General features: G+C 41.2%; 1 protein-coding gene across 4 annotated transcripts in view; it reads right to left on the reverse strand.

Moving 5' to 3' along the window:
- Window positions 1-27,104, reverse strand: part of TARBP1 (TAR (HIV-1) RNA binding protein 1) — an 89,098-nt gene that overhangs the window by 7,710 nt on the left and 54,284 nt on the right. For all 4 annotated transcript variants that reach the window (XR_008998850.1, XM_036919252.2, XM_036919253.2 and 1 more), the window contains 4 exons: window positions 15,836-15,946; window positions 13,392-13,541; window positions 7,529-7,615; window positions 1,817-2,013 (listed from right to left, as the gene is read on the reverse strand). Coding sequence is in view for 3 of the 4 variants with exons in the window: in XM_036919252.2 (XP_036775147.2) it covers window positions 1,817-2,013; window positions 7,529-7,615; window positions 13,392-13,541; window positions 15,836-15,946 (545 nt within the window). In the remaining variant the exon portion in view is untranslated. The remainder of the gene's footprint in view (window positions 1-1,816; window positions 2,014-7,528; window positions 7,616-13,391; window positions 13,542-15,835; window positions 15,947-27,104) is intronic.

Genomic DNA, 27,104 nt, shown 5'->3' on the forward strand with positions numbered 1-27,104 from the left:
TCTTTACAAGTCTCTCTCTGAGAGGAAACACTTTTTTTTTTCAGGATAGAAAATCATTACATAAGTTGTTATTTCTACTCTGAAGATTCATAACACATAGCCAAGCTACCAACTTTCCTAGCCAAACAAATGGAATCTGAGCAGGTTTTCTCAACGCATTTGTCAAGTTTTAAAAGGCAAAAAAGGTAGAGAAAAAAGTTATGCCATGTACTTTTACCATGACCAGCAGTTTCTGATTTGGTTCATGATCAACAGCCCCAAAGTTAAGTAGCAATTTCAAGACAATTTCCTGGCAAGACCATTCTCCTGCTACGGCCAGCCTGGCTTCTCCCATCCCCAAGGCCCCCAGCCCCTTTCCTCCCTTCTGAAGGCCATGCCTCTCATATCACAGGAGGGAGAAATAGAAGACCTTGCATGGGAGACTTCTCATTCTCCAGTCCCCTGTCCTCACTTCTCCTTTGCTTTCAAGAGTCCCTTTTAAAGGACAATACCCCAGTATGTGCCCCAAGTCTCATTTCCTTGGATTTTGCCCCATCTTCCCCTTTTGAATCTCTTCTCTATACTAGCCTTTTCTTCAGCCTATTCAAAGGGCTTTATGTCTATCTTAAAAAACAGAAACCATACTAAAGTGTCCCTCAGTAGGGACTGGTGGTGACATAACTTATGGCATGGCCACAGAACAGCAGGGAGCTGTTACCAGAAACTTATCTTGGTGGGAAACGAGGGTATGGGAGCAGGGCAGGAGACTGTCTCGTCAAATCTTTCTGTACTGTTCAATTTCCTAACCATGTATACCTATTAAAAACTACTGTTACAAAAAAAATAACGTAAAAGCCCTTCTTTGACAGCACATCCACCTTTAACTATTGTTCTTCCTTCTACACTACACAGAAAAGTTCTGGAGAAAATTATCTGTGCAAGTTGGCTGTTTTAGCTTCCTCATCATTCAATTTTTAAAAATAAAAGACACAAAGAATTTCAAATATTCAAGTATAGAAAATAATGTGACACCATCCAACCTATCAATCACCCAGATTCAAATAACATATTGTCCCCTCCACTCTTCAACCCATTTCAGTTTGGCTTCCACCCCAATGCCACCACTGGAACTGCTCTTGTACTCTCAGGCTTGTTTTACTTTACCTGAACCTTGTCCACGTCTCTGAGCCCTGACTACTCTCATACTAATCCAACTCTCCATTTTCCTCCCATTTCTATCGCCCACCTCTGATCTGCTCCTCACATTTTAAAAAATGCAGAAGTGAAATGGATGATGTCATTCTCAAGTTCACACTCTTTGCTGACTTTCAACCAAGAGAATTCACAAAACCCTGGGTCATGCTCCCCTCCCCTGTTCTGCCCATAGCAGCAGTTGTTTTATCTGTTTTATATTGAGAATCTGAGTAGGATTTTGTTTGAGAAATAGAGACATTCTCTTTGAAAAAAAGAAAAACACTTCCAGCTTTAATTAGTACAGCTGAGGGGTTAAGAATATGTCTTTTCAAGTCAGATCATGCTGCTTCTCAGCAGTTCTTTGACAACAGAGGATGATGACATTTGGGTGTACTGAACAGAAACATCTAAAGATGTGTAAAAGACTTATAAAATAAAGGATCAAGGATAAAAAAGGAAAAAAAGATCAAGATGGAGCTGATGGCAATTAGAATTAATTAAACTGTACATCACGTAGTGACCTGCTTGCCCCCTGCCTACCCAGGCTCTGTGCCCTACACCTGAACAGGGAGAACAAGACGGGCTCCTCTGTCCTCCCCATGTGCTCTCTCAGAAGTAACGGGAAGGGTGCCAGCCTACTTACCCTGCTCCATGCATGTTTTCCACTTGATTAAGACTGGATTCAATAACAGAAGTCAAAGCATCAAATTCTTCAACATGCAGCATTTTACAAATGCTCCAGATTTTCTTAAGAGCAACTAAGGCATACAGTCGGATACTAAAATTGTGATTGAAACACCAGTTCAGTACAGTAATAAGGGCTTGCTTCAGAACTGGTTTCTGAAAAGAAAGGAAAAAATTCTTCACATGTAAACATGGACCATTTTACCCTTGATTGAAAGACCAAAAACAAGGTATACAAATTATGAAAGTGTTACATAGTGGGCCTTAGTTCCTGGGTTGTACATTAGGGTCTATGCAGATTTCCTCCTCAAATTAAGCCTTGGCATTAGCAATCTGGTCAGAAAGATATCCTCCTGCTCTTTAGTTTTCATTCACAGGGCTGCAGTACATTTTTCCCCACACTCTGGTACCTAGGTTAAGCAAGGATTATTCCCTAAGGGCTCCACTTTTGGTGAACCTGAAAGTGCTTCTAAAGGAAGGCATCTCCTAAGATGCTGTTTCCTCCTTGCCTCTGATTGTGAACTACTCTGTTCTCTCTTATGGTGATCTTGGACCCACAGAGCACTAAATGTGGCAACAAATTAACACAATCATTTAACCTTCTCTGTGGTCTTTTCCTATGGATTCACAGACTGTTCCACATTCACAGCCTGGAGACTTCATGCAATGATAGCCCAGTTTCTAAAACCACACAGCTCAACGGACAACAAAAGGCAAAGGAAGAGACATGTATTAATGGGAAACCAGATGGACTCAAACTTTTAATAAAAGAACAGGAGCTACCTTGATGCCCCCGCCAAATGGGCCACTTGAAGATTCTTGGGGCTGTACCTGCTGAAGAGCCCCACAGTCAGCATTGCCTGACTGATTAGAAACAAGGGTATGCACTGGAGAGTTTCCCAGTACTCCAGCATGGTTACTGGCACATCTCAGTTCCCCAAAGTCCCTGGGAAGGACCACATACAGATATATATAATCTTCTTTATTTCATCCCTTTACTCAACATGTTATGAACATTTATCAAAGTTCACAGTATTGTCAGCATTACAAAAACACTGTTGGGAGACATATAGATACATATACACACATACATAACTATGATATAAAAATGACCATCCCTACCTAATGAACAATTAACATTGTCTGTGCCTGGATTGGGGTAAGGTGGGGTGACTAGTCATGTAGGGCCCAGTAGAAAGGCCACGTGGAGGAAGGTCAGCTGCTAAGAAGGTGAAGAGAGAAGGCTGGAGGGCATACTCAAGGTTATCTAAGAAAACCAGCAAATGACATGTAGGGAAGAGAAAATACATTTACTTAGTTGGAAGGAAGATCAAAGAGAAGTGCCAGGGTGGTATAGGAAAGGGAAACTTCTGCATGATACGTGATGAAATCTAGAAGCTGGAGGCCAAAGCAGGTTAACCAAGACAACCAAAATACCATTAGAAGAGAATTTAAACATTTAAAAAAGGGAAAAAGAGAAAGTCAGTCATTACTAATATTTCATAGTCCTTTAAAATTTTATGAAGCACATGTGGTATCTAACATAAATAACACCCAACTGCCATTAGTTATACATCACAAGTGCTACACCAACATTTCACATACACTGCCTTTAACATGCACCACTTAAGAGGTTTTATCACCCTCAATTCACATAGTAGGTGACTACTGTGAAGAAGAGGCAAATCTGAAGTGTCAGCAGGACAGTGGTCCCCCACACAGCATACCCTACAAAGGTCTTGCTTTCTCCCCACAGCCTACATGGAGTCCTCACTCCCCGCCCCCTCCCTTATTCTGCACCAATCCTTCTGATCTCCTGGGCCTGACTAGGTGGGTCCCACCTACAGCCAGCGCCTGCTGTTCCCTCGGCCTGGAAAGTACCTGGATCCCCACCAATTTCGGGCACGTGTTCAGAATCATCCTCTTGGAAAGGTCTCTCCTGAACCCACTTTCTAAACGGCTTTAGCCCCTGGTTCTGTTTTCTTTCTCTTTGATGCTGGTGTCGCCGGCTGACAGCAGCCTGTTCCTTTGTCACGCCCCCCCACCGGAATGAAGGAGAGAGATGCGTGTTCTGTTCACTGAGGAATCCCAGGGGCCTAGAATGACATATGAAGACACATAATACGCAGAGGACACACATCGGAGTGAGGAAGAAAAGGGGAAGCAAAAAACCAACATGACTTCTTCCCAAGTAGCCTTCCAACAGGGAGCCTGCAGCCAACGAGATCTCACACACGCCCTATCTCCATGGTCTCTGCTCACTATCCAAACAAACTCCATGGATTCCCTCTGCTCCCAGAGGATTGTGTTTCCTCCCCTCGCTGCCCTCCCTTCTCCTTCGCCCACCCCTGAACCTTTCAGTACTCTCATCCACAGCAAATTCCTCAACCTCTCTTCCTCCTTCCTAAATCAGAGGAGGATCTGGGGCCTTTCCAACCCTCAGTGTGACTTCCATCATTACCTCTCCACCACCATGAAAAAACCATGGCCTACCATTCTCTGCCCATTGCCATACCCCAGACCTTGTCATAAAACGCTGTTCTTTTTTCTACGACCTTAAAACCAGCTATTCCAACATCTGACCCAAAGCATCTGTATGTCCACACCATCTCCGAGTCTGCCCACCTCTTTCCCTCGGGTGCTCTTCATGCGCCACTGCAGTGCATTCTCCAAAGTCACAACCTGCCTGTTGCTAAAACTGTGGATGACGCCCTTCTCTGCCTGCCCTCTCCAGGCGCTCCACTCTTGGTCTTTCTCTTCTTGGGAAGGTCCCCTTATGTCCCTCAGGACACCACAATCCTGAGGGGGGTCTTCCTCATCCTCTTGCTGTTCTTTTGCACCCTCTTCCTGTCCCACCCCTCCAATGCTGGTGCTCTTCTGGGTCCTTGGCTTTCCCATTTTATCAGGCTGCGCTCACTCTGTGTGACCTCATTCACACCCATGCCCTCAGTCCACTCAAGGTTCCCAAACTTGTGGGTGACAGCTACTTTCTTCTTCTAATTGAAACTGTTATTGAGACAATTTAGACCCACCTGCAGTTTTAAGAAACAGAGGGATCCTTTGTGCCTCTCTTAAGACATTGTTCAGTTTCTCTTAATGGCAGCATTTGGCAAATTCCAGTATCAAGTCACAACAGGATATTGACATGGATATAGTCCACTGGTAAATTAGATTTCCTCAGTTTTACCTGTACTCATTTGTGTGTGTGTGGTGTTGACAGTTTTCTCACATGTGTATGTTTGTGTATCCACGATGACAGTCAAGACACTGAGCAGCTCCTACACCCAGGCATCCTTCCTGCTGTCCCCTTATAACCACACCTGCCTCCCCCCACCTTCCTAGTCCTACAACCTGCACAGTGTTTTGAAAAAAATATTTTAATCTTAACCCATCAGAGCTTGGCTGCAGGAACTGAATATGGCTAGTCAGGCAAAAATGGATCTTTATTACTGCACCCCTGGAAGTACTAAAGATGTAGACTCTCAGCTCTCAAGGTGATCTACCAGGAGCCACACCACTGAACTGGGCCACCACCTCCCTCTTCTATAATCTAGCCACAACCACTGTTTCCAGACCTCACACCACGCCATGCCTCCTGCATTCACATGAGCAAAAAATGAGCTGCCCTCTGCCTCTTAGTGTTCACAGAGCTGGACACTGGGGCCTCAGCTAACCCTACCTCAGGAAAACAGGTGCCTCTGTGACTTGGCATGCTCATACAGGTGTGCTCCTGCCTTCCAGACCCTTTGCAAATGCCTGAAGACCTGGCTCCAGGGATGCTTTAAAAATAGAGGTTTTCATTTTCCAGGCTTTGCAGCCCCAGGCGTGTAATGGACTATAGCCCCACATTACCTTCACAGCACAAGAGCGCCCGGTTCACCCACAGCCCTTCCCCACCCTCCTGGTTCACAAGTTGGCAACGTTTGTTTCTGCTACTTGCCTGGCTGCTTAAGATAATGAGTTGTGATCTCTAACATGAGCTGGATTTCCTATTCAGACCACCCTCCTGAGCTGCAGACCCCAATATCTAACTGCTCTTTCCTGTGTCTCTGTAGGGGTCACAGGTAACAGATTCAGACCGCTGCCTATCATCATCTCCCCCATGTGTGAAAGGCACGGTAAGCCTGGCAGCCCAGGTCATCCCCCTGGGTTTCATCTGTCCACCTAGCCCATCCCCAAGGCTGGGGTTTCTCTCTACCACATACATGTCACACTGACTTGCTCACCTGCTCCACGCCACCACCCCAGGACAGGGCACCATGAAAGCACTCAGGTCCCTTGGCAGCTTCCTAGCTGGTCTGCCTCTCTCCAGGTCTGCCCCCGCACCACCCATGCAACATGCTGTAGCCACACACACAAATCAGACCCTGTCATGTTTCTGCTTAAAATCCTGCAGCAGCTCCCCAATGCTCTTAGGATAAAGTCCAGATTCCTCATTTACTGGGCATTAGTCCTACACCACTGTTGAGCTGGGGAAAAGGGGAGTTTTAAAATGGTTAATTCACGTGAACAACTCACACACCAAGTAGGGGGGGAAGTTAAGGTCTGAATCAGGTCTGCCTGGAAGATGAATTCACTGTCAGAATTTGTCTAAACAATCCTTCAGCTATTTCATCCACCCTGCAACAGTACAATTTCTTATCTCTTTTACTTCCCTCAATAGATTGTAAGCAAATCTCTTTCCTGCACATATTTAAAACAGAAAGGTAACATTTGATGTTATCTGATGCTAGCGCTTTCCTGATCTTACCAGAAGGTGTTAACACAAGTTCTCAGGTAACTTTAACTAACACACTGCCATCTGCTGACAGACACTGTAAGACACCATAAATTTTAAGAGGATTTTAAAAGTTAAAATGGGGTGGGGAGAAAGGTCTGTTTTAGGATTGATGAAATAAATTACAACTAAATTTGATTATCAATACTGTTTAAAGACAAGAATACTGAAAAATTCCAGGAAATCTTTTCTTTTTTTATTTCACTTTCAACACAGGACCACACTTCTCATTTCATATACTAACTTTTCTTCTAGAGTTTACAACATACCATATTCTTCTCTGTAGATTCAATACTATAGAACCTTGCCTTCTTACTGGTTCTCCTAAATTCTTCACAGTTCCACCATGATTAGCCAGAATTAGCTAAGATCTCTACTTACCTGTGGGGTAAACCACTAGAAAAATCACTCTAAACCTGAGAAAGCTGAAAAAGCTGGCCTCGACACTGAAGATGGTAACATTGTACATCAACCTTCAATTACCCAATGGCATTTTAACACAGACCATAAGTTTCTTTGCACAAGCAAATAACTGGGTAAATAACTGTATCATTCAAGAAGCAGTTAAATGCAATCGTTAAATCCAACTAACAAAATCTTATGTAAATACTTACATAAAATTAAGGATCATCTCCTTAAAAACTGCCCATTAATTTGTCTACAGATTTAGCATGCACTCGGGCATCCCTCAGTGTGTATGTGTGCAAGTGGGTCGGACCTTCCTGTGTACTTGTGTCTAAGTCCATGAGAACATGAGCAGACAGGAAGAAGGAAGTAGGGGAAATGGCAAAAAAACACGAGGAACACTCTATATTTTAAACAAAATTAGTACAAAAACAAATTTCTATTTTGATAGTCAACGTTAAACTCTTGTTACAGGCAATTTAAACTCACCTTTTCTGGAGTATTTTGAGTTATGATTTCCAAATGTGATAAAACTGACAACAACGTACAAATGCTTGTTTTAAGGTTTTCTTCACCCTGACAAAAAAGTCAGACAAACAAAATAGTCATTCAGGGTTTACTGTGCTCCTGTGCAGGAGCAGGGCTGAGCGGGAAACACTGGGGCTCAGCATGTGAGGCAGTCTCTTCCCTGATGCACTAGGCCTAGCCCGGGTGGGGAAACAGGATTAAAAGGAACTTCCTACAGCCAAAGGCCAACACACTGAACAATCAGGAGCCACCACAAGTTACTAATTTACCTGTCAAGTGATAGAGCCAAGGAAGGGTACACTCACTCAGAAGAGGCAAGGCCTTTAGGATGAGGGACTGGCACAGAGGTGACGGTGCAGGGGTGCAGGAGGAGAGAGAACAGGTGGAAGAGAATCAGACAGACAGATAAGGAGGCAAATGACGGGCAGAGACAATAAGCTGAGGGGAGACCAGTACAGCGATGGAGTGGCAGAGTAAGGTTCCAAAGGTAAATGGGATCTTTTGACAACTTAAAAGCCATGATGAAAAATTACATAAGAGTATTAAACAGGAATTTAGAAATGTTCCCAATTAATTAACAGTGATTGAGAATAACATATTTAAGTGATAATAAACTGATGGGGGCTAGATAGACTAGAAAGAGACTACAAACACTACTGTTCGGAAACCACACTGAAGGGAAAATCCGATGATGTATTCCTTTCTTTAACTGGTAGTTACCGAATGTCTTCTATGTGCCTGGTACTGTGCCAGAAACAGGAGAAAACAAAAATAGATCAGGTTCCTGTCTTCATGGCGCTGTGGTCCAGTGGGGAGAAAAAATAGAATCCAATCAGACAACAAATTAAAATTCCAATTTATAACAGGTACTGTATATGTGCTACAAAAACCCATCACAAGGGGATCCAAACACTCAGGGAGACAACTCCCTTTAAGATCAGAAATGGCACATATGATGCATGAAGGTTAAGACCTCCAGGACAAAAAGCAGTTATGTAGAGAGGAGGAGGAAAACAACCATTTCAGGTAGGAACATGTGCAAAGGCCTGAGAGCAAAAGGGCCTGGATGAATGTGAAACAGAGACTGGGGGGAACTGAGTCACACCAGAGGCCCCCACTGAACGAGCTGCCCGGCATTCATGCCCTGACGCACCCCCCTACAACCTTGGGAAGCTCAGTCACACCACCTGCTCTAGCTGAGATGTTAGCAAGCAGGATGCACCAGCAGCTGGGCAGTGCGTGCCCATTAAAATATGTCCTCTTTGTGTCCTTCTTGGAGCCCTGAGCCACCACAGAAGAGGTCTGGCTACCCTGCTGGACACACGAGGGGCAGTGATGCCCCAGCCAACACCACATGGAGAGGAACTGCCCAGGCAAGCCCTCTACCCAGAACCATGACAAATAATGATGTACTGCTGTTTACATTCAACGGTTGGGAAAAGAACTGAGACAACAGTAAGGCTGCAGTGCAGAAGGGGGAGTGTGGCACACAAAGGGACTGGAGGGGGATGAGGGTGTGAGACCTGCAGGCCATTCTGAAGACTTCTGGTCTTTATTTTGACAGCAATGCTTTAAGCAAGTAGATAACTTGATCAAATTTCCCCTTTGACAAACCACTCTGGCTTTCGGATGGAGAACATATTGAAACAGAGGCAAGAGTGGATAAAAGTGGCCCATGAGGAATCTGTGCAATGGGTAACAGCAGCCTGGACCAAGATGGCCTAGTGGAGATAGAAGTCGGAGGACTAAGAAATACTTAGGAGGTAAGATCAAGGATCAGGTCACGAATCAGACATGCAGCAGGAAAAGCATCAGGGTTTCTGGTCTGTGCAGCTGAATGGACGGTGCTGCTGTTCACCATAGTGGAAGATCAAGTTTGGGGAAAAAATAAGGCACTTGGTATTGGACTCTATGTTTTAGATGATTTACAAACATGCAAGGAGAATGTCTATAGCAGAGCTCAGCAAATGCTTTTTCTGTAAAGGACTAAACGGTAAATAAAAATATGGCTTGTGGGTCTTTCTGTCTCTGTTGCAACTGCTCAACTCTTGTCACTCGAGGGCAAACACAGCCGTAGGCAGCATGTAGGTGACTGGGTGTGGTTGTGGCCCAGGGAAACTGTGCGAGGCCGCATTGGCTGTGCTTTGGCCCCTCTGATTTAGCACTTGGAGGACATGTCTGGAATAGAAAGACAAGTCAATGAGTCATTCACATCAGAAAATAAGCAAATCCATAACTCTGGTAAAACTGACCATCAAACAAGGAGAAATCACAAAGGCCCAGCCTTGGTAAGTGCTAATATCCAGCAGCTGGGAGGGAAGGAAAAGCCTGGAGAGGATACAGAGGAGGGACAGTGGGGCAGGAGGAGGAAGCTGAACACCAAGTCTGGACATTGGTCTTCTTAGAAGTGCCTGAGGGGAAGCTGGAGGCCAGATTGAAGGGGTGGTGGGAAGGACAAGAAAAAACACCCAACTGTGGAACTGGATGCCTTTCAGGAAGTAGTGAGACAAGGCAAGTCCAGGAGAGGGATGAGAAGTCCTGGGTAAGGGTCCATAAGCAAGGAATTACACAGGAGCACTTTTAAAAGACAATGGGAACCATTTAGTAGGAAGAAGAGTGTATAGCAGAAAGACTGATAGTGAACAGCTCCGAAGAAGGCAGAGAGAAGACAAGTCAAAGGACAAGCAGAAGACTCAGGTCCTTTACGGTAAAAGGAGGAAGAAGTCTTGGAGGAACAGACATAGGGAAATCTGTGACTGCTATCAAGAAGACACAGGTATTACTATGTGATGACTTCTATTTTCTCAAAAAATAAATTAAGGTCATCTCCTTCCAATAAAGGAAGAAAACGCTGTAGTGGATATTTGCCTTTTCTTTGGCATCTATCTTGAGTCCCCTTCCAAGTTAAGGGAATTCTCCTACACTGTAGGTCTTCTGGGAAGATGAAAGTGCCTGGTACTTACTTACTTGGCCTCTTTGCAGCTAAAGAGAAGGCACCTGACCTGGATCCAGAGACACTGGCCTGAATTCTGGTGGAGACACCATAACCTAGAGAGATAAGGCCCACAGAGAACCCACCTCCAAGCAGGTGGCAGAGGCAGCAGGTGTTGAGTTGACTACAGCCGCAGCACAGCTCTGATAGCACCACGTGCCCAATGGGGTGAACCATGTCCTGGGGGACCGGCTCTACGGCTGCCTGTGACTGCAGCTCTGGAAGCCACCAAGCCTCCAGGCTCCTGCATATTTCGCAGGCTGATCCTGCCGCTCTCCAGGCATTCTCTATGCTACCTAATTCCCTCCTCCCGTACTGCTTATTTAAGTCCCTTTTTGATTCAGTTGGCTAAAGTTGTTTTATTTGCTTACAATAAAGAGTACATTGGGCATCTGCAGGAAAAGACTTAAAGAGACTAGACAAGCTCTGAAAGGTCTGTGAAAAGTAGAGACCATGCTCAGTGAGAACTTAACAGAAGTGCCGGCATGAGTGGGGATACACAAGGGTCAGGAGGTCTTAGAGGTACAGTAGAGCCAGCCTGACTTTTGTCAGAATTTCCAAGGCACCTGAGAGCAGGCAGAACAAACTAGCTTAATAAAAAAAACATGAGAAGCAATTAAAGGAAAGTAGTAGAATAGTCTTAATTACCTGGACATGAAGAGGAGAAGGAAGAGTCAGAAAATAAACTATTGAATAAAGAATGTGGTTTTGAAATTAAACAGTCATATGAATTAAAGCTGTCATTTCTTAGTGGTGTGAAAAATTAATCTCTCTGAACCTCAGTTTCTTTGTAAGTACAGTTTGAAAAAAAAAAGGAAAGAAAAACCCCAACCTATTTCTCAGAATTACTGTGAGGATGATATTGCCTCTGCTTAGTGTGACACCAGGTTTCAAGTGAGAAGATGGAGAATGAAGGGACACAAACAGGGAGCCAATTTTAGGGACGACACCACCATGAGTTTAGTTTCATTCACGTGATTTGAAGCAATTATGTGGGAACACCTCGTAGGTGGTAGAGGGGGAGTGAGCCAGGAGAGATGGGGCTTAAAAAACAAAGGGAGTGTGGGAAGAGAGGTACAAGGGGCTAAATAATTACTCTTGGGATAACAAGTGTAAGAGTTGGGAGAAAGGAACGACATGAAAAAATAGTAAGCAGCTTAACAGGAGGAGGCTATGAGGTACATGCAGCATAAATCTAGTGCCCAAGTGAAAGGCCATTAGGGAGGCTGGGGAAGATGAAGAAACAAAAAGACAATGAAAAGGCTGTCTGCAGCTACACATAAAATCCTCACTGTGTGAATTCTGAAAATGTAGTGGACCACAGTGGTTGAAGAGGAACCCAAGAGGGAGGCCAAGATCACTTATCCTCAGAGCTTAACAGTAAAGAAGACAGTTCCATGTCTGGATGGTGGAAACAGTAAGAGGGAGAATTCAGAATCAAGTCCCAAAAGGAACAAGTAAGGACACAGGGACAGATGTGAAAAGGAGAACAATTTCTACCCTGACATAGAAAGGGAGACACAGAAAAAGAGATACTTTGAGGAAGGCATCCCTTCTTTCACACGAAGCAGAGGGCAAGGTTGCTTATCAAGGGAGGAAGGGTGAACTGGGCAGCCAAGAGGAAACAAGGTGAGTCTTTAGGACTGATGTTCAGATGCGGTTCAGTATTTGTCGAAAAATCTGCAACTGTCAACTCCATCACTAATCTTAGCACCAATTCCTGAAAAATGAGTTTCGAGCTATAAGAAATGTTGGTGATGCACCCCTATGTTTATCGCAGCACTATTTACAATAGCCAAGATATGGAAGCAACCTAAGTGTTCATCAGTAGATGAATGGATAAAGAAGATGCATACACACAATGGAATACTATTCAGCCATAAGAAAGAAACAAATCCTACCATTTGCAACAACATGGATGGAGCTGGAGGATATTATGCTCAGTGAAATAAGCCAGGCAGAGAAAGACAAGTGCCAAATGATTTCCCTCATTTGTAGAGTATAACAATGAAGCAAAACTGAAGGAACAAAATGGCAGCAGACTCACAGACTCCAAGAAAGGACTAGTGGTTACGAAAGGGGAAGGGTGTGGGAGGGCGGGTGGGGAGGGAGGGAGAAGAGGATTGAGGGGTATTATGATTGGCACACATGGTGTAGGTAGTCACAGGGAAGACAGTGTAGCACAGAGAAGTCAAATAGTGAATCTGTGGCATCTTACTACACTGATGGACATTGACTGCAATGCAGCATGGGTAGGGACTTGATAATACGGGTTAATGTAGTAACCACATTGTTTTTTCATGTGAAACCTTCATAAGAGTGTATATTAACAACACCTTAATAAAAATAAAAAGCAATGCTGGGGAGGGGGATTCAGGAGGCAGATGAGTGGAGATGAAGAAAGGGCGGGAATGAATGGACACTTGCTTTTCTACTTTGGTTATGTTGGTCTACTAAAAAAGTCTTTAAGATGCGAGGAATGTATTTAATTCCTCATTATTCTTATTTCTAAGATCAAACAAAGACACTGCTTGGGAAATAAGAATACAGAAGGCACCATTTCCCTTCTCAATAATGAAAGCCTTTTCCATCTTCATTTTGTTGGAATAGAAGAGCTCAAATGAAAACTAAGAAGTATTCAAGACAAACACCCAGGATTTCTGTCTCCTAAATTAATTCTAATCTTGCAAAATAGAACTTAGGATGTCAACATATTAGGTACAGGGCAACTGATAGTAAAAAAAAACCCAACTATTAAAATGAAACAAATCTCCCAGCATAGCCAAAATCTTTTCTCAGTTTAAAAAAATATGAAAAGTCTCCTTTACTTACGTAAGAAAAACAATCCCAGAACTTTGGAAGAAACTGAGGGAATTTATGAAGAATCAATATAATAATCCATTCTATAAAATATTTTATGGATGCCTGATTATTGATGAAGCCAGCCTGGAAGATCTTGTCAACAATTCTATTCAAGAAATTCTGAGAAGAATAAAGTTCACAAATTAAACTGTTATGCTATGGTTATTAATTTTTTTAAATTTATTTTTATTGAGATATAATTGAAATATAACATCATGTAAGTTTAAGGTATAACATATTGATTTGATACATTTATATATTGCAATATGATTACCACCAGAGCCTCCATCAAATCACATAATTATCATTTCTCCTTAGTAGTGGTAACAATTGAGATTTAGTTTCTTAGCAATTTTGAAAATAGCTATTAATTTTAATTTTTTTTTTAAATTGCCATTAAAAAATAGCAGCTGAAAGTTTTACTCTAAGTAATTATTGAATCTTTAACTCTCCAAGCAACGACCCTAAAAACTGTTAATTGAAATACAACACTAAGGTACTTTTACTGAGAACTTTACATTTTACTTGGACATCAAATCTATGAGGAAGGTTATTAATCTGTATTTTTTTTTATAGGGAAAGGAAAAGATTCAGAAAAGCTAAATAACTTCCTCAAAGCACACACCTACTGAAGTGGCAGAATTCAGATTTAAATCAGCATCTGCCAAGATGCCATGGGCTTCAAACTCAGAACAATGATGAAAGAGGCCAAACTCAGCAGGAGGCCATGTGGAGCAGGGCTGGGGTACCTTGCTCCCTGTTTTTGGACTGGTCATCCTTCTGCCTGCACAGCCTCCCAGGTCTTCTGGGCAAGGCCCTGAGCTCCAAAATCATTCTCCTTTGCACCACTCATGTCTTTCAAACTTGTGCTTCTATATGGGAAACTGAACATATCCAAGTAGCAGGTAAAAAAAATATCTACTTATATAACATTAAAAAAAATTATCATGTACATCTCTTTACTTCAAAGTAGAAGAATCTACCTTTTAAAAATTCCTAATTTTCAGAAGTGCAGAAAAGCTCATTTTAAGCCTGTGAGGCAGTTCTTTAAGTTGAGCATGAACTTAGGTCAGTCCTGGTTTTGAATTCCATCTCCACCATTCGCTAGCGGTGTTATCCTACAGTAGGTCACCCATCTCTCTGAGCTCCGGGGCTCCTACGTGTAAAATGGGAATACTTATGGTCTGCCTTGAAAGACTATTATGAAGGTGAAATGAAACCTTAACATATAACAACTTAAAATTCTTAGCAGTGGCTGCTTCATGACAGACTCTAGTCTTCTTCTTCCTTACAGTCCCTGCCTGCTCCAACATCCCCACCCTCCAACATTAGCCCTCTCTCTGGGCCTGTCCATTCCATGAAAAAAAAAATGCTCTCAGTGACCTAGTACAACATTCCTAAGTATTTTTTTTAATTCACTGTTATGTATAGTGAAGTATAATATATACAGTAATAAAATAAAACATTAAAAGGCCCATGATGGAAGTTAGCAGCAATATTCCCCAGAAAGAACTCTTCCATCTATTTTCTCTTTTCTCTTACATTTAGCCAAACAGTTTATTCAGATATACCTATATACTTAGTTACTGAAACATTTAATTCACAGATGAAGGCTTCCTGAAACTGTATTTTAAAAGTCTGATATGTTTTTAAAATTCTCTGAAACATATGAGAGGATGGGGAAGACTTTAGGAAACTCAAGTCTGAGGAAATTTTTCTGCATTCAAAAATGCTTTCAAAGTTTAAATTGTGTGAGATAGACCATCACTTTCTCATAATCTATTATCTTAACAGAATATTAAGCAAATAAACAGACAGTCCACATGCCTGTTACCTGCCTCCTCACATGCCTGTTCCCTGCCTCCTCAGGTAAGAGAAAAGGTAACTGGATAAAGAGACTGTTGTAAGAGACAGAGATTGTGGCCTTTGCTTAGCTGGTTTGTATAGCCACACTATCCATGAAATTAAGGGCAAAAAAAAAAAAATATCAACCATGGGAAATGACAGTCCCATCCTAAATGATGCAAATCTACCTGGTTTCTAGAGTACATGGATAATCCAAAACAGTAATACTCCAAAATAACTTAGCTATGGAAAATTCGCAGTTAATATATTCATATTTTCTAACCAAATAGCAAAGGACACTTTGAACAGTTAAAATATTATGTACATTAAAATAATGAAGGAAAAAAAAATTAAATAGGGCCATGTTAACCAGTTTCTACTTTATTTTCACAATACTTAATTGCCTTAGTATTTTTTCTATTAAAAGAAACTTCTGAATAACTTCAATTTCAAGAAGTATACATTTTAAGCAGATTACTTTCTCAATTTTAAAACAGCACATGACAGTTTCTACTAGTTTGTTCATATGAAAAAGTTATGCTTAAAATACAAATATAACAGTATCATACCTGATCAAATCTGGGGAAGAGGACCAGCAGAGTCTGCCATACTCGGTTTTTCACTCTGTGTTGCTGAGAGTTCACATAGTATCGAGTTCTAGACTTGGACACCAGTTCATCCTGGAGAGGGATGGAGAACCAAAATTAAATTACTTACTGAACTTGAGATTTAACAGAATCAATGACAACTTCAAATTTGAAAGATTTACACTGAGCATAGGAGCCTGTTATCCTCCAAAAGGCAGAAAGGGTAAGAAAGGCTTTCTGATAAGGCTTTTTTTTTAAGTTTCCCTTCAAAACACTAACTTAAGTTGCTTTTAACTTAGCTGCTTTTAAAATTAGAAAAGGGAAAAAAAAAATTAGAAAAGGAACCGTAAAACTGTATTCGGTACAGAAAATATTTGAACATATGCTTCTCTGTCTTTGCATCCAGTTAAGGTGGATACCAAGAGGTCACTGGGGGTGGAGGGGCTGAGCTATATGACATGCTGCACCATACATCAATACAGACACTTTACATTTGAAGCTCTGTTGTCTCATGCAAGTTTGGAGTAATGGTATCTGCAATTTGATATAACCACCATGAAGACAGGAGTGGCACAGTAAATGGACTGTGCAGTGCCATCACAAGACTCAAGAGCACGGCGCCACCAAGCCTTCCTACATCAGCAGAGCTCTCCCTTGCTTGTAACGGTCTGTGCTCTCTTAATTCAGTCAGCTGCCAGGTTGGCTTTCCTGCTGTGACTCTGTTGCTTTAGTGCTAAGTTAAGAAGGCAACTAAAGACTGTATTCACATTGTCAAGTGTCTTAAAGATGAAAAACTAAATCATTCATCATCTCCAAAACCATTTTCATCTAGTGTAGGCAGTCCTCATCTACTTTGAAAATTCTGTGATCTTTCTTCTCTCATAATCCCACTCCATACACTTGAATGTGTGTAACATTTTATGACAAGAGCTAAATTAATATAGGTTTTGATGACTCCTGATACCTTCTTGTATCAGAGGAAGAAAGGTCTTTATATTCCTCCCAGAGATATATCAAATCAGTTTTTTAGAAGTAGAGTTCTTGCTTTATTTGCACATTAGCTCACACTTCAATCTACTGCAAACTGGCTCTATGGCAACATGCTTCTTGAAGCACTCAAATTCCCAGCAGCTTCTTTTCCACTGGCTTCCTACCTGCTTGACTATAGGGGACACCACTGGTAAGTGTCTGCCAGTGGCCACCTGAGAGGTAGCTTGTGGTGGAAAAGAACAGGCTCTGAGTTTGAATTTGTGTTCTGAGATTAAAGTTTATAATCATTAACAAATTAATAAATATTTCTATGCCAAATGTTCTATAGACAAGATTTTTCATTGAAAAAAATTAAGGCAACTAGCAACACTAGATATTTCTTCCCTACCTGCACCCAATTTTGATTCTATCTACTTCTCTACCCTATCTTCTTTTCTTGATCTTTTTTTAGTTCTTTTTCCTCCCAATATACTTAAAATATTAGTGCCTCCTAAATTCCCATACTTTACCGCTCTCTAGAGTCTTGTGCATATTCCTGGTTTCAACTGGGTATGGTGGCTTCTATTTATTTCCTAAATATCATATTCTTCACTACCAGTTGCTGGGTAATTTCACATGGATGCCCAAAAGCAACTCAGATTTAATACATCCACAAATAAGTTATATTCTCAAATTTTCTCTTTCACCTGGTCAAAACTGGGACAATGTAAGCATTAATAATAACAACTACAGTGGATTACAACACATTAAATATGCTTAAGCTAAAAAATGAAAAGCAAAACACTCACTGATCACCTTTAGAAGAAATTAGAAGATACTACAAAGCCAATACTTTTTTTGAAAAATAATAGGAAAAAAGCAAACACTTATCTTGCCTTTCCTATAGGAAATATAGCTCAGGGTATTCAAATATTTTATACATTCACTGGATACAGAAGTATTGCAGCTAATACATGAAAAAGGAATAACAGGGATTAAAGATGACGGCATGAGAAGTGAGACAGAGGCTTCCTCCTAAAACCGCATATAACACGAAAATATAATTAATACAACTAATCCTGAAAGAGCACCAGGAAAGAGGGTGCTCCAGACTTCATAAAACTGGAGAAAAGAACAGACCTCACAGAACAGGGTAATGTACCAAAGCTGTAGCTGGGCGGGACCCAAGCCCTTCCCCCACCCCACCAGCTGGAGGAAGAGAAACGGAGCAGGGAGGGAGTGGAGGCCTGGGACTGCTGAATTCCTATCTCGGGAGATCTGCTCTGGGAGCCCAAACCTACATTTCATGGTGCTTTCATGATACTCTCATGACTGGGGGATTGGAAAGCTAAGACAGGCAGAATTCCTGAAGAGACTGAGATTCCAGCTGCTTGTGGAAAGCAGGGATCCATATCCGGCTGCTCTGGGACAAAAGAAAGGTGGGCAGTCTGAGACACTTCCTAACAAGGAAGCCCTTAGCAAGAGGGCTGCTAAAGGGGCAAGGATTGCACAGAGCTTACTGCTCAGGAGAAACCACAGGTAGACAAAATTGTCCAGGTGCACTCTGCCCAGCAGGTTGGGAGCTTTCACGATTTTCAGGTGCTCCAGCTCCCTGGATGACTACACAGCAACAAGGACCCCCTCGAGGGTAGGCAGCCTACTGCACCTTTTTCCCACTAGCCCCACCTGGCTCACAAACCAGCAAACCCTACCGTGGCATTAGGCCAGCCAGAGGGAAGATCTGTCTACAGCAACTACAAACACAAAGCATAGAGGCTTATACCTGTGTGCTTGGTCCACTCGATCAGGCAGTGGAGACAGGCATACCAGCCAGGAAGCAGGAAACAGTTCTTTCCTCCCCCAAGGCACCAATACCACTTCCCTGACCCCCAACATTGCTTCAGGGGCTGAGCAGTTCGAGAGAGTAGAGCTTCTGGACACTAGAGCATGCCATATACAAATATGAAATGCCAAAGGAACCTGGTTCAGAGTAAAATTAATATAACTCCTGAGAAAGATGACATGGACCTCATGACTCTTCCTGAAAGGGAGTTCAAAATAAAAATCATTAACATGCTCATGGAGGTACAGAAAGATATTCAAGAACTCAGGAATGAATTCCAGTTGGGGATCCAATAATTGAAGAGCACAATGGAGGGAATTAAAAGCATATTAGATATGGTGGAGGAGATGATAAATGAAATAGAAACTAGAGAAGGAGAATACAAAGAAGCTGAGGCACAGAGAAAAAAGGATCTCTAAGAATGAAAGAATATTGAGAGAACTGTGTGACCAATCCAAACAGAACAATATTCACATTATAGGGGTGCCAGAAGAAGAAGAGAGACAGAAAGGGATAGAAAGTGTCTTTGAGGAAGTAATTGCTGAAAACTTCCCCAATCTGGGAAAGTCTCTCAGGCCACAGAGATACAAAGATCTCCCAACACAAGGGACCCAAGGAAGACAACACCAAGACATATAATAATTAAAATGGCAAAGATCAAGGATAAGGACATGTTGTGCCCAAAGTCGCAAATCCCAGCAGACCACCAAGGAGCCAACACCGATGCAAAAGCAAAGAGCCTTTATTTGAGCTAGCTCAAGCTCAATCTCTCATCTACACCAACACAGTGGCAAGATGCCAGAGAAAGAGAGTGCGTTTTCCCCAGAACAAAGGTTTTATGGGTTTCCAGGGCAGTTTGGGGGGTGATGGTCGTGGCCCTGGCTGATTGGCTGGGCCTGGGGGTAGTTGGGGGGGTGATGAGTCGTGGCTTTGGTCAATTGGCAGGGTCTAGGGGTGGTGGGTGTACTTCTTGCTGACTGGAGGGGAGAGAGACCAGCTCCGATTTGGTGAAATAGGATCCGGCTCCCAATTGGCTGAGGTAGGATCCGGGTCTCAATTGGCTAAAATAGAATCTGGGAGCTTGCCCTTTCATTCAGACTGTAAAAAGCAGCCAGAGAGAGAAATAAGATCATACACAAAGGAAAGCCCATCAGGCTAATATCCGACTTCTCAGCAGAAACCTTACAGGCCAGAAGGGAGTGGCATGATGTATTTAATGCAATGAAGCAGAAGGGCCTGGAACCAAGATTACTTTATCCAGCAAGATTATCATTTAAATTTGAAGGAGGGATTAAAGAATTTCCAGATAAACAAAAGCTGACAGAATTTACCTCCCACAAACCATCTCTACAGTGTATTTTAGAGGGACTGCTAAAGATGGAAGTGTTCCTAAGGTTTAATAGCTGTCACCAGAGGTAATAAAACCACAGCAAAGAAAGTAGAACAGCTAATTACTAAGCAAATGCAAAATTAAATTATCTATCCCCAAAGTCAATCAAGGGATAGACAAAGAGTACAGACTATGATACATGATATACAAAGAATGGAGGAGGAAGAAAAAGGGGGAGAAAAAGAAAAGAACCTTTAGATTATGTTTGTAATAGCATATTAAATGAGTTAAGACTCTTAGATAGTAAGGAAGTTAACCTTGAACCTTTGGTAACCACGAATCTAAAGTCTGCAATGGCAATAATTACATACCTATTGATAATCACCCTAAATGTAAATGGATTGAATGCACCAATCAAAAGACATAGAGTCACTGAATGGATAAAAAAACAAGACCCATCAATATGCTGCCTACAAGAGACTCATTTTAAACCCATGACATTCACAGACTAAAAGTGAAGGGATGGAAAAAGATATTTCATGCAACTAATAGGGAGAAAAAAGCAGGAGCTGTAGTACTTGTATCAGAAAAAAAGACTTCAAAACAAAGAAATTCACAAGAGACAAGAAGGACATTACATAATGATAAAGGGGTCAATCCAACAAGAAGATATAACCATTATAAATATATATGCTCCCAACACAGGAGCAACTACATATGTGAAATAAATACTAACAGAATTAAAAGGGGAAATAGAATGCAATACATTCATTCTAGGAGGCTTCAACACTCCACTCACTCTGAAGGACAGATCAACCAGAAAGAAAATAAGTAAGGACACAGAGGCTCTGAACAACATATTAGAACAGATGGACCTAACAGACATCTACAGAAATCTACACCCAAAAGCAGCAGAATACACATTCTTCTCAATTGCACATGGAACATTTTCAAGAATAGATCATATACTAGGCCACAAAAAGAGCCTCAGTAAATTCAAAATGACTGAAATTCTACCAACCAGTTTCTCAGACTACAAAGATATGAAACTAGAAATAAATTACGCAAAGAAAATGAAAAACCCCACAAACACCTGGAGGCTTCACAACATGCTTCTAAATAACCAATGGATCAATGACAAAATAAAAACAGAGATCAAGCAATATATGGAGACAAATGACAACAATAATTCAACACCACAAAAACTGTGGGACGCAGCCAAGACCGTGCTAAGAGGAAAGTATATTGCAACACAGGCCTACCTCAGGAGAGAAGAACAATTCCATATAGGCAGTCTAAACTCACAATTAATGAAAACAGAAAAAGAAGAACAAATGAGGCCCAAACTCAGTAGAAGGAGGGACATAATAAAGATCAGAGCAGAAATAAATAAAATTGAGAAGAAAAAAACAATGGAAAGAATCAATGAAAGCAAGAGCTGGTTCTTTGAGAAAATAAACAAAATAGATAAACCCCTAGCCACACTTATCAAGACAAAAAGAGAGCCTACACACATAAACAGAATCAGAAATGAGAAAGGAAAAATCACTATGGACACCACAGAAATACAAAGAATTATTAGAGAATACTATGAAAAATTATATGCTCACAAACTGGATAACGTAGAAGAAATGGACAACTTTCTAGAAAAATACAACCTTCCAAGGCTGACCAAGGAAGAAACAGAAAATCTAAACAGACCAATTACCAGCAACAAAATGGAACTGGTAATCAAAATCCTACCTAAGAACAAAACGCCTGGACCAGATGGCTTCACTGCTGAATTTTATCAAACATTTAGTGAAGATCTAATATACCCATTCTCCTTAAAGTTTTCCAGAAAATAGGAGAGGAGGGAATACTCCCAAACTCATTCTATGACACCAGCATCACTCTAATACCAAAACTAGGAAAAGACACCACAAAAAAAGAAAATTACAGAGCAATATCCCTGATGAACATATATGCAAAAATACTCAACAAAATATTAGCAAACCAAATTCAAAAATACATCAAAAAGATCATCCATCATGATCAAGTAGGATTTATTCCAGAGATGCAAGGATGGTACATTTGAAAATCCATCAACATCATCCACCACATTAACAAAAAGGACAAAAACTACATGATCATCTCCATAGATGCTGAAAAAGCATTTGACAAATTTCAACATCCATTCATGATAAAAACTCAACAAAATGGGTATAGAGGGCAAGTACCTCAACATAATAAAGGCCATCCATATATGACAAACCCACAGCCAACATTATACTTAACAGCGAGAAGCTGAAAGCTTTACCTTTAAGATCGGGAACAAGACAAAGATGCCCACTTTCCTCACATCTATTCAACATTGTCTAATTCCATGGCAATTAGACAACACAAAGAAATGAAAGGCATCCAGACTGGCAAGGAAGAAGTTAAACTGTCCCTGTTTGCAGATGACATGATATTGTACATAACAAACCCTAAAGAATCCACTCCCAAACTACTAGAACTAATATCTGAATTCAGCAAAGTGCAGGATACAAAATTAATACACAGAAATTGGTAGCAGTCCTATACACTAACAATGAACTAGCAGAGAGAGAAATCACGAAAATAATTCTATTCACAGTTACATCAAAAAGAATAAAATACCTAGGAATAAACCTAACAAAGGAAGTGAAAGACCTATATACTCTGAGAACTACAAGACACTCATGAGAGAAATTAAAGATACCAATAAATGGAAACACATCTGTGCTCATGGATAGGAAGAATTAATATTGTCAAAATGGCCATCCTGCCTAAAGCAATCTATAGATTCAATGCAATTCCTATCAAAATACCAACAGCATTCTTCAACAAACTAGAGAAACCAGTTCTAAAATTCTTATGGAACCACAAAAGACCCCGAATACCCAAAGCAATCCTGAGAAGGAAGCATAAAGAAGGAGGAATTATGCTCCCCAACTTCAAGCTCTACTACAAAGCCAAAGTAATCAAAACAATTTGGTACTGGCAAGAACAGACCCATAGACCAAAGGAAGAGACTAGAGAGCCCTGATATAAACCCAGCCATATATAGTCAATTAATATATGATAAAGGAGCCATGGACATACAATGGGGAAATGACAGCCTCTTCAACAGCTGGTGTTGGCAAAACTGGACAGCTTCATGCAAGAGAATGAAACTGGATTATTGTTTAACCTCATACACAAAAGTAAACTCGAAATGGATTAAAGACTTGAATGTAAGTCATGAAACCATAAAACTCTTAGAAGACAACATAGGCAAACATCTCCTGAATATAAGCATGAGCAACTTCTTCCTGAACGCATCTCCTCGAGCAAGGGAAACACAAGCAAAAATGAACTCATGGGACTACATAAAACTAAAACATTTGTGTATGGTAAAGGATACCATCAACAGAACAAAAAGCCATCCTACAGTATGGGAGAATATATTTGTAAATGACATATCTGACAACGGGTTAACATCCAAAATATATAAAGAACTTACATGCCTCAACACCCAAAAAGCAAATAACCTGATTAACAAATGGGTAGAGGAACTGTTCTCCAAAGAAGTTTAGGGTTTCTACATGGAAGACCATGTCATCTGCAAATAGCTAATTTTACTTCTTCCTTTCCAATCTGGATGCCTTTTATTTCTTTTTCTTGCCTATTGACATGGCTAGAACATGTTCTCCAAAGACAGTTCTCCAAAGAAGAAATTCAGATGGCCAACAGACACATGAGAAGATGCTCCACATCAGTAATCATCTGGGAAATGCAAATTAAAACCACAATGAGGTATCACCTCATACCAGTAAGGATGGTCAGCATCGAAAAGACTAAGAACAACAAATGCTGGCAAGGATGCGGATAAAGGGGAACCCTCCTACACTGCTGGTGGGAAAGTAAGCTAGTTCAACCATTGTGGAAAGCAATATGGAGGTTCCTCAAAAAACTAAACAGAAATACCCATTGACCCGGGAATCCCACTCTGTGGAATTTACCCAAGAATACAACTTCTCAGATTCAAAAAGACATATGCACCCCTATGTTTATCACAGCACTTTTTACAATAGCCAAGATATGGAAGCAACCTAAGTGTCCATCAGTAGATGAATGGATAAAGAAGAAGTGGTACCTATACACAAGGGAATACTATTCAGCCGTAAGAAAGAAACAAATCCTACCATTTGCAACAACATGGACAGAGCTGGAGAATATTATGCTCAGTGAAATAAGCCAGGCGGAGAAAGACAAGCACCAAATGATTTCCCTCATTTGTGGAGTGTAACAATGAAGCAAAACTGAAGGAACAAAATGGCAGCAGACTCAGAGACTCCAAGAATGAACTAGTTGTTACCAAAGGGGAGGGGTGTGGGAGGGCGGGTGGGAAGGGAGGGAGAAGGGGATTGAGGAGTATTATGTTTAGTACACATGGTGTGGGGGATCACAGGGAGAACAGTGTAGCACAGAGAAGGCACATAGTGGATCTGTGGCATCTTGCTGCACTGATGGACACTGACTGCATTGGGATATGGGTGGGGACTTGATAATATGGGTAAATGTAGTAACCACATTGGTTTTTTCATGTGAAACCTTCATAAGAGTATATATCAATCATACCTTTATAAAAAATTTTTTTAAAAAGGAATAACAGGATTAGAATATCACCATTTTGCAACCCCTAGAAAATTAATGGAGCTAGGCAATTCATTAATGACTAACACAAGAGGAGACACAGTCAAGTACTAGCTGCTTCCTGATGGGTGTACATCCCCTTTCCCCCCAAAAAAATCAAACCTAAATCTGATCATGGCTCTAGATCTAAATACTATCTTATAGAAAATAGGAGGTCAGAGAAACATATTAAAAGACACCATGGAAACTCAAAAAGCAAAATCCAGACTAAGGAAGTCTCTAAAGGAGAAATACAATCTGCTTTCTTCAAAAAATACTTACAAGTTTAAAAAAAAAAAGAGAGGAACCTGTAGATTAGAGATGTTGGAGACATCTCAAGTCTTTGGTGTGTGGACCTTATTTGAGTCATATTTCAAATGAAAAAACTATGGAAGAAATGTAAAACAATGAGTTATATTTAAGCATTGGCTATTTGATAACATTTAAGTAATTTAGGTGTGAAAATGGTATTGTAGTTACGGCTAAGAGAGTGGTTATCTTTCTGAGATACACACTGAAACATTTACAAACGAAAATGACATCTAGGATTTGCTTCAAAATAATGTGTGTTGGTAATGGAATACTATTCAGCCATAAGAAATAAACAAATCCTACCATTTGCAACAGTATGGATGGAGCTAGAAGGTATGCTCAGTGAAGTAAGTCAAATACCAAATTATTTCCCTCATTTGTGAGGATAAAGACAAATAGCAAATGATTTCCCTCATTTGTGGAGTATAACAACGAAACAAAAGTGAAGGAACTCCAGACTCACAGACTCCAAGAAGGGACTAGTGGTTACCAAAGGCGAGGGGTGGGGGAGGGTGGGTGGGGAGGAAGGAGAAAGGGATTGTGTGGTATCATGATTAGTGCACATGGTATGTGCGGGGTCATGGAGAAGACAGTGTAGCACAGAGAAGACAAATAGTGAATCTGTGGCATCTTATTACACTGATGAAGTGACTGCAATGGGGTATGGGAGGGGTCTCGATAATAAGGTGAATGTAGTAACCACATTGTTTTTCTTGTGAAACCTTCATAAGCGTGTATAGCAATGATAGCTTAATAAAAATATATATATATTTAAAAAAATAATAATGTGTGTTGGGGCAAGTCAACATCAGGAAGAAACTAAACAAGACTGTCCAATGTTGGTAATGGTTGAGCTGGACCATGAATTGGTAACTTGGAAAGCTTTTACAAAATGTTCAAAAGCTTTCAATAAAAAGCAAACAAAATACTACCCTCATGGACCTCGATAAAGTCGAAAACTTGGAAGAGTTTTTGAAAAGAATCAAAGGCCGCTTGCCCAGGCAGCTGCTCACCCACCAGGGGACAGGCCACGTTGAGGGCTAAGCCAGGCTGGGGGCCCTGCACATTCTTAGTATCTCCACAAAGCAGAACTTCCACGGCTCCAGACAACCCTGTAACATCTCCTTGCAACTCGTGGCCTCTTCCCTTTTCTCCATTGTCAGTTTACTTACTCATTCACTCAAAACTGAGTATCTAACACAGGAGTCAGTGACACAGCAGAGAGTACCCCCTCTGTCGCCGCTGCACTTCAGTGGGAAAGAGCAATGTTACATATATTTCATTCTCAGACCATTGCTACAATTTAACCCTTCACCTTGGTTTCCAAATCCCAACTGCATTCCTGACTCTTCAATCTAGAAATGACCCTGCCTCCCAACTCAGAAAAATCATGCCTCTGTCAAGAACGCCTCCAGGCTGCCCTCCTTTATACAAACTCACTGCCATGCTCCTGTCTCTCAGCTCTGAGGCTAAGGGGTTACTTCTGACGACCGTTAACCTGTCCACTCTGCTCTGGATACAATCTTTTCCCACTTTCTCTAGGATTATTCTTCTATTTTTCTTTATCTGCAAATTCCCTTTTTCATTTATTACTTGCCCTGCTCAAATTCTCCTGATTTTCAAAAACAAACTCTTGGTCTGAGCAAGTTTCTAATATGTAACTTCTCTGTCTTTGCTTTTTCATCTCCTAAATAAAGATTGTTGGACCTTAGAGCTCTATTCTAGGGTTTTTAAAAAAACATGTAATTCATGAGCCATGAACATCACCATTTTAAAGCATTCAATTCAGTGGGTTTTGGTATATTCAGAGTTGTGCAATCATCACCACTAATTCAACGTTTTCATACCCCCAAAAGAAATCCTATGCCTGTCAGCAATCACTTCCTGATCAATCCTATTCCTAGCTCCTGGCAACGACTAACTATTCTTTGTCTCTATGGATTTGCCTCTCCTGGACATTTCATATAAATGGAATCTTACAACACATAGTCCTTTATGACCGTTTCTTTCAGCTGGCTTAAGTTCTCAAGGTTCACCAACACTTGTTCTGGTCAGTTTGTTTTTAATAGTCATCCAAGTGAATGTGAAGGGGCTAGGCCAGGATTTTGCCTGTGTGACTT

This window comes from Manis pentadactyla, chromosome 8 (genome assembly GCF_030020395.1).
Source record: "Manis pentadactyla isolate mManPen7 chromosome 8, mManPen7.hap1, whole genome shotgun sequence".
Lineage (NCBI taxonomy): Eukaryota > Metazoa > Chordata > Mammalia > Pholidota > Manidae > Manis > Manis pentadactyla.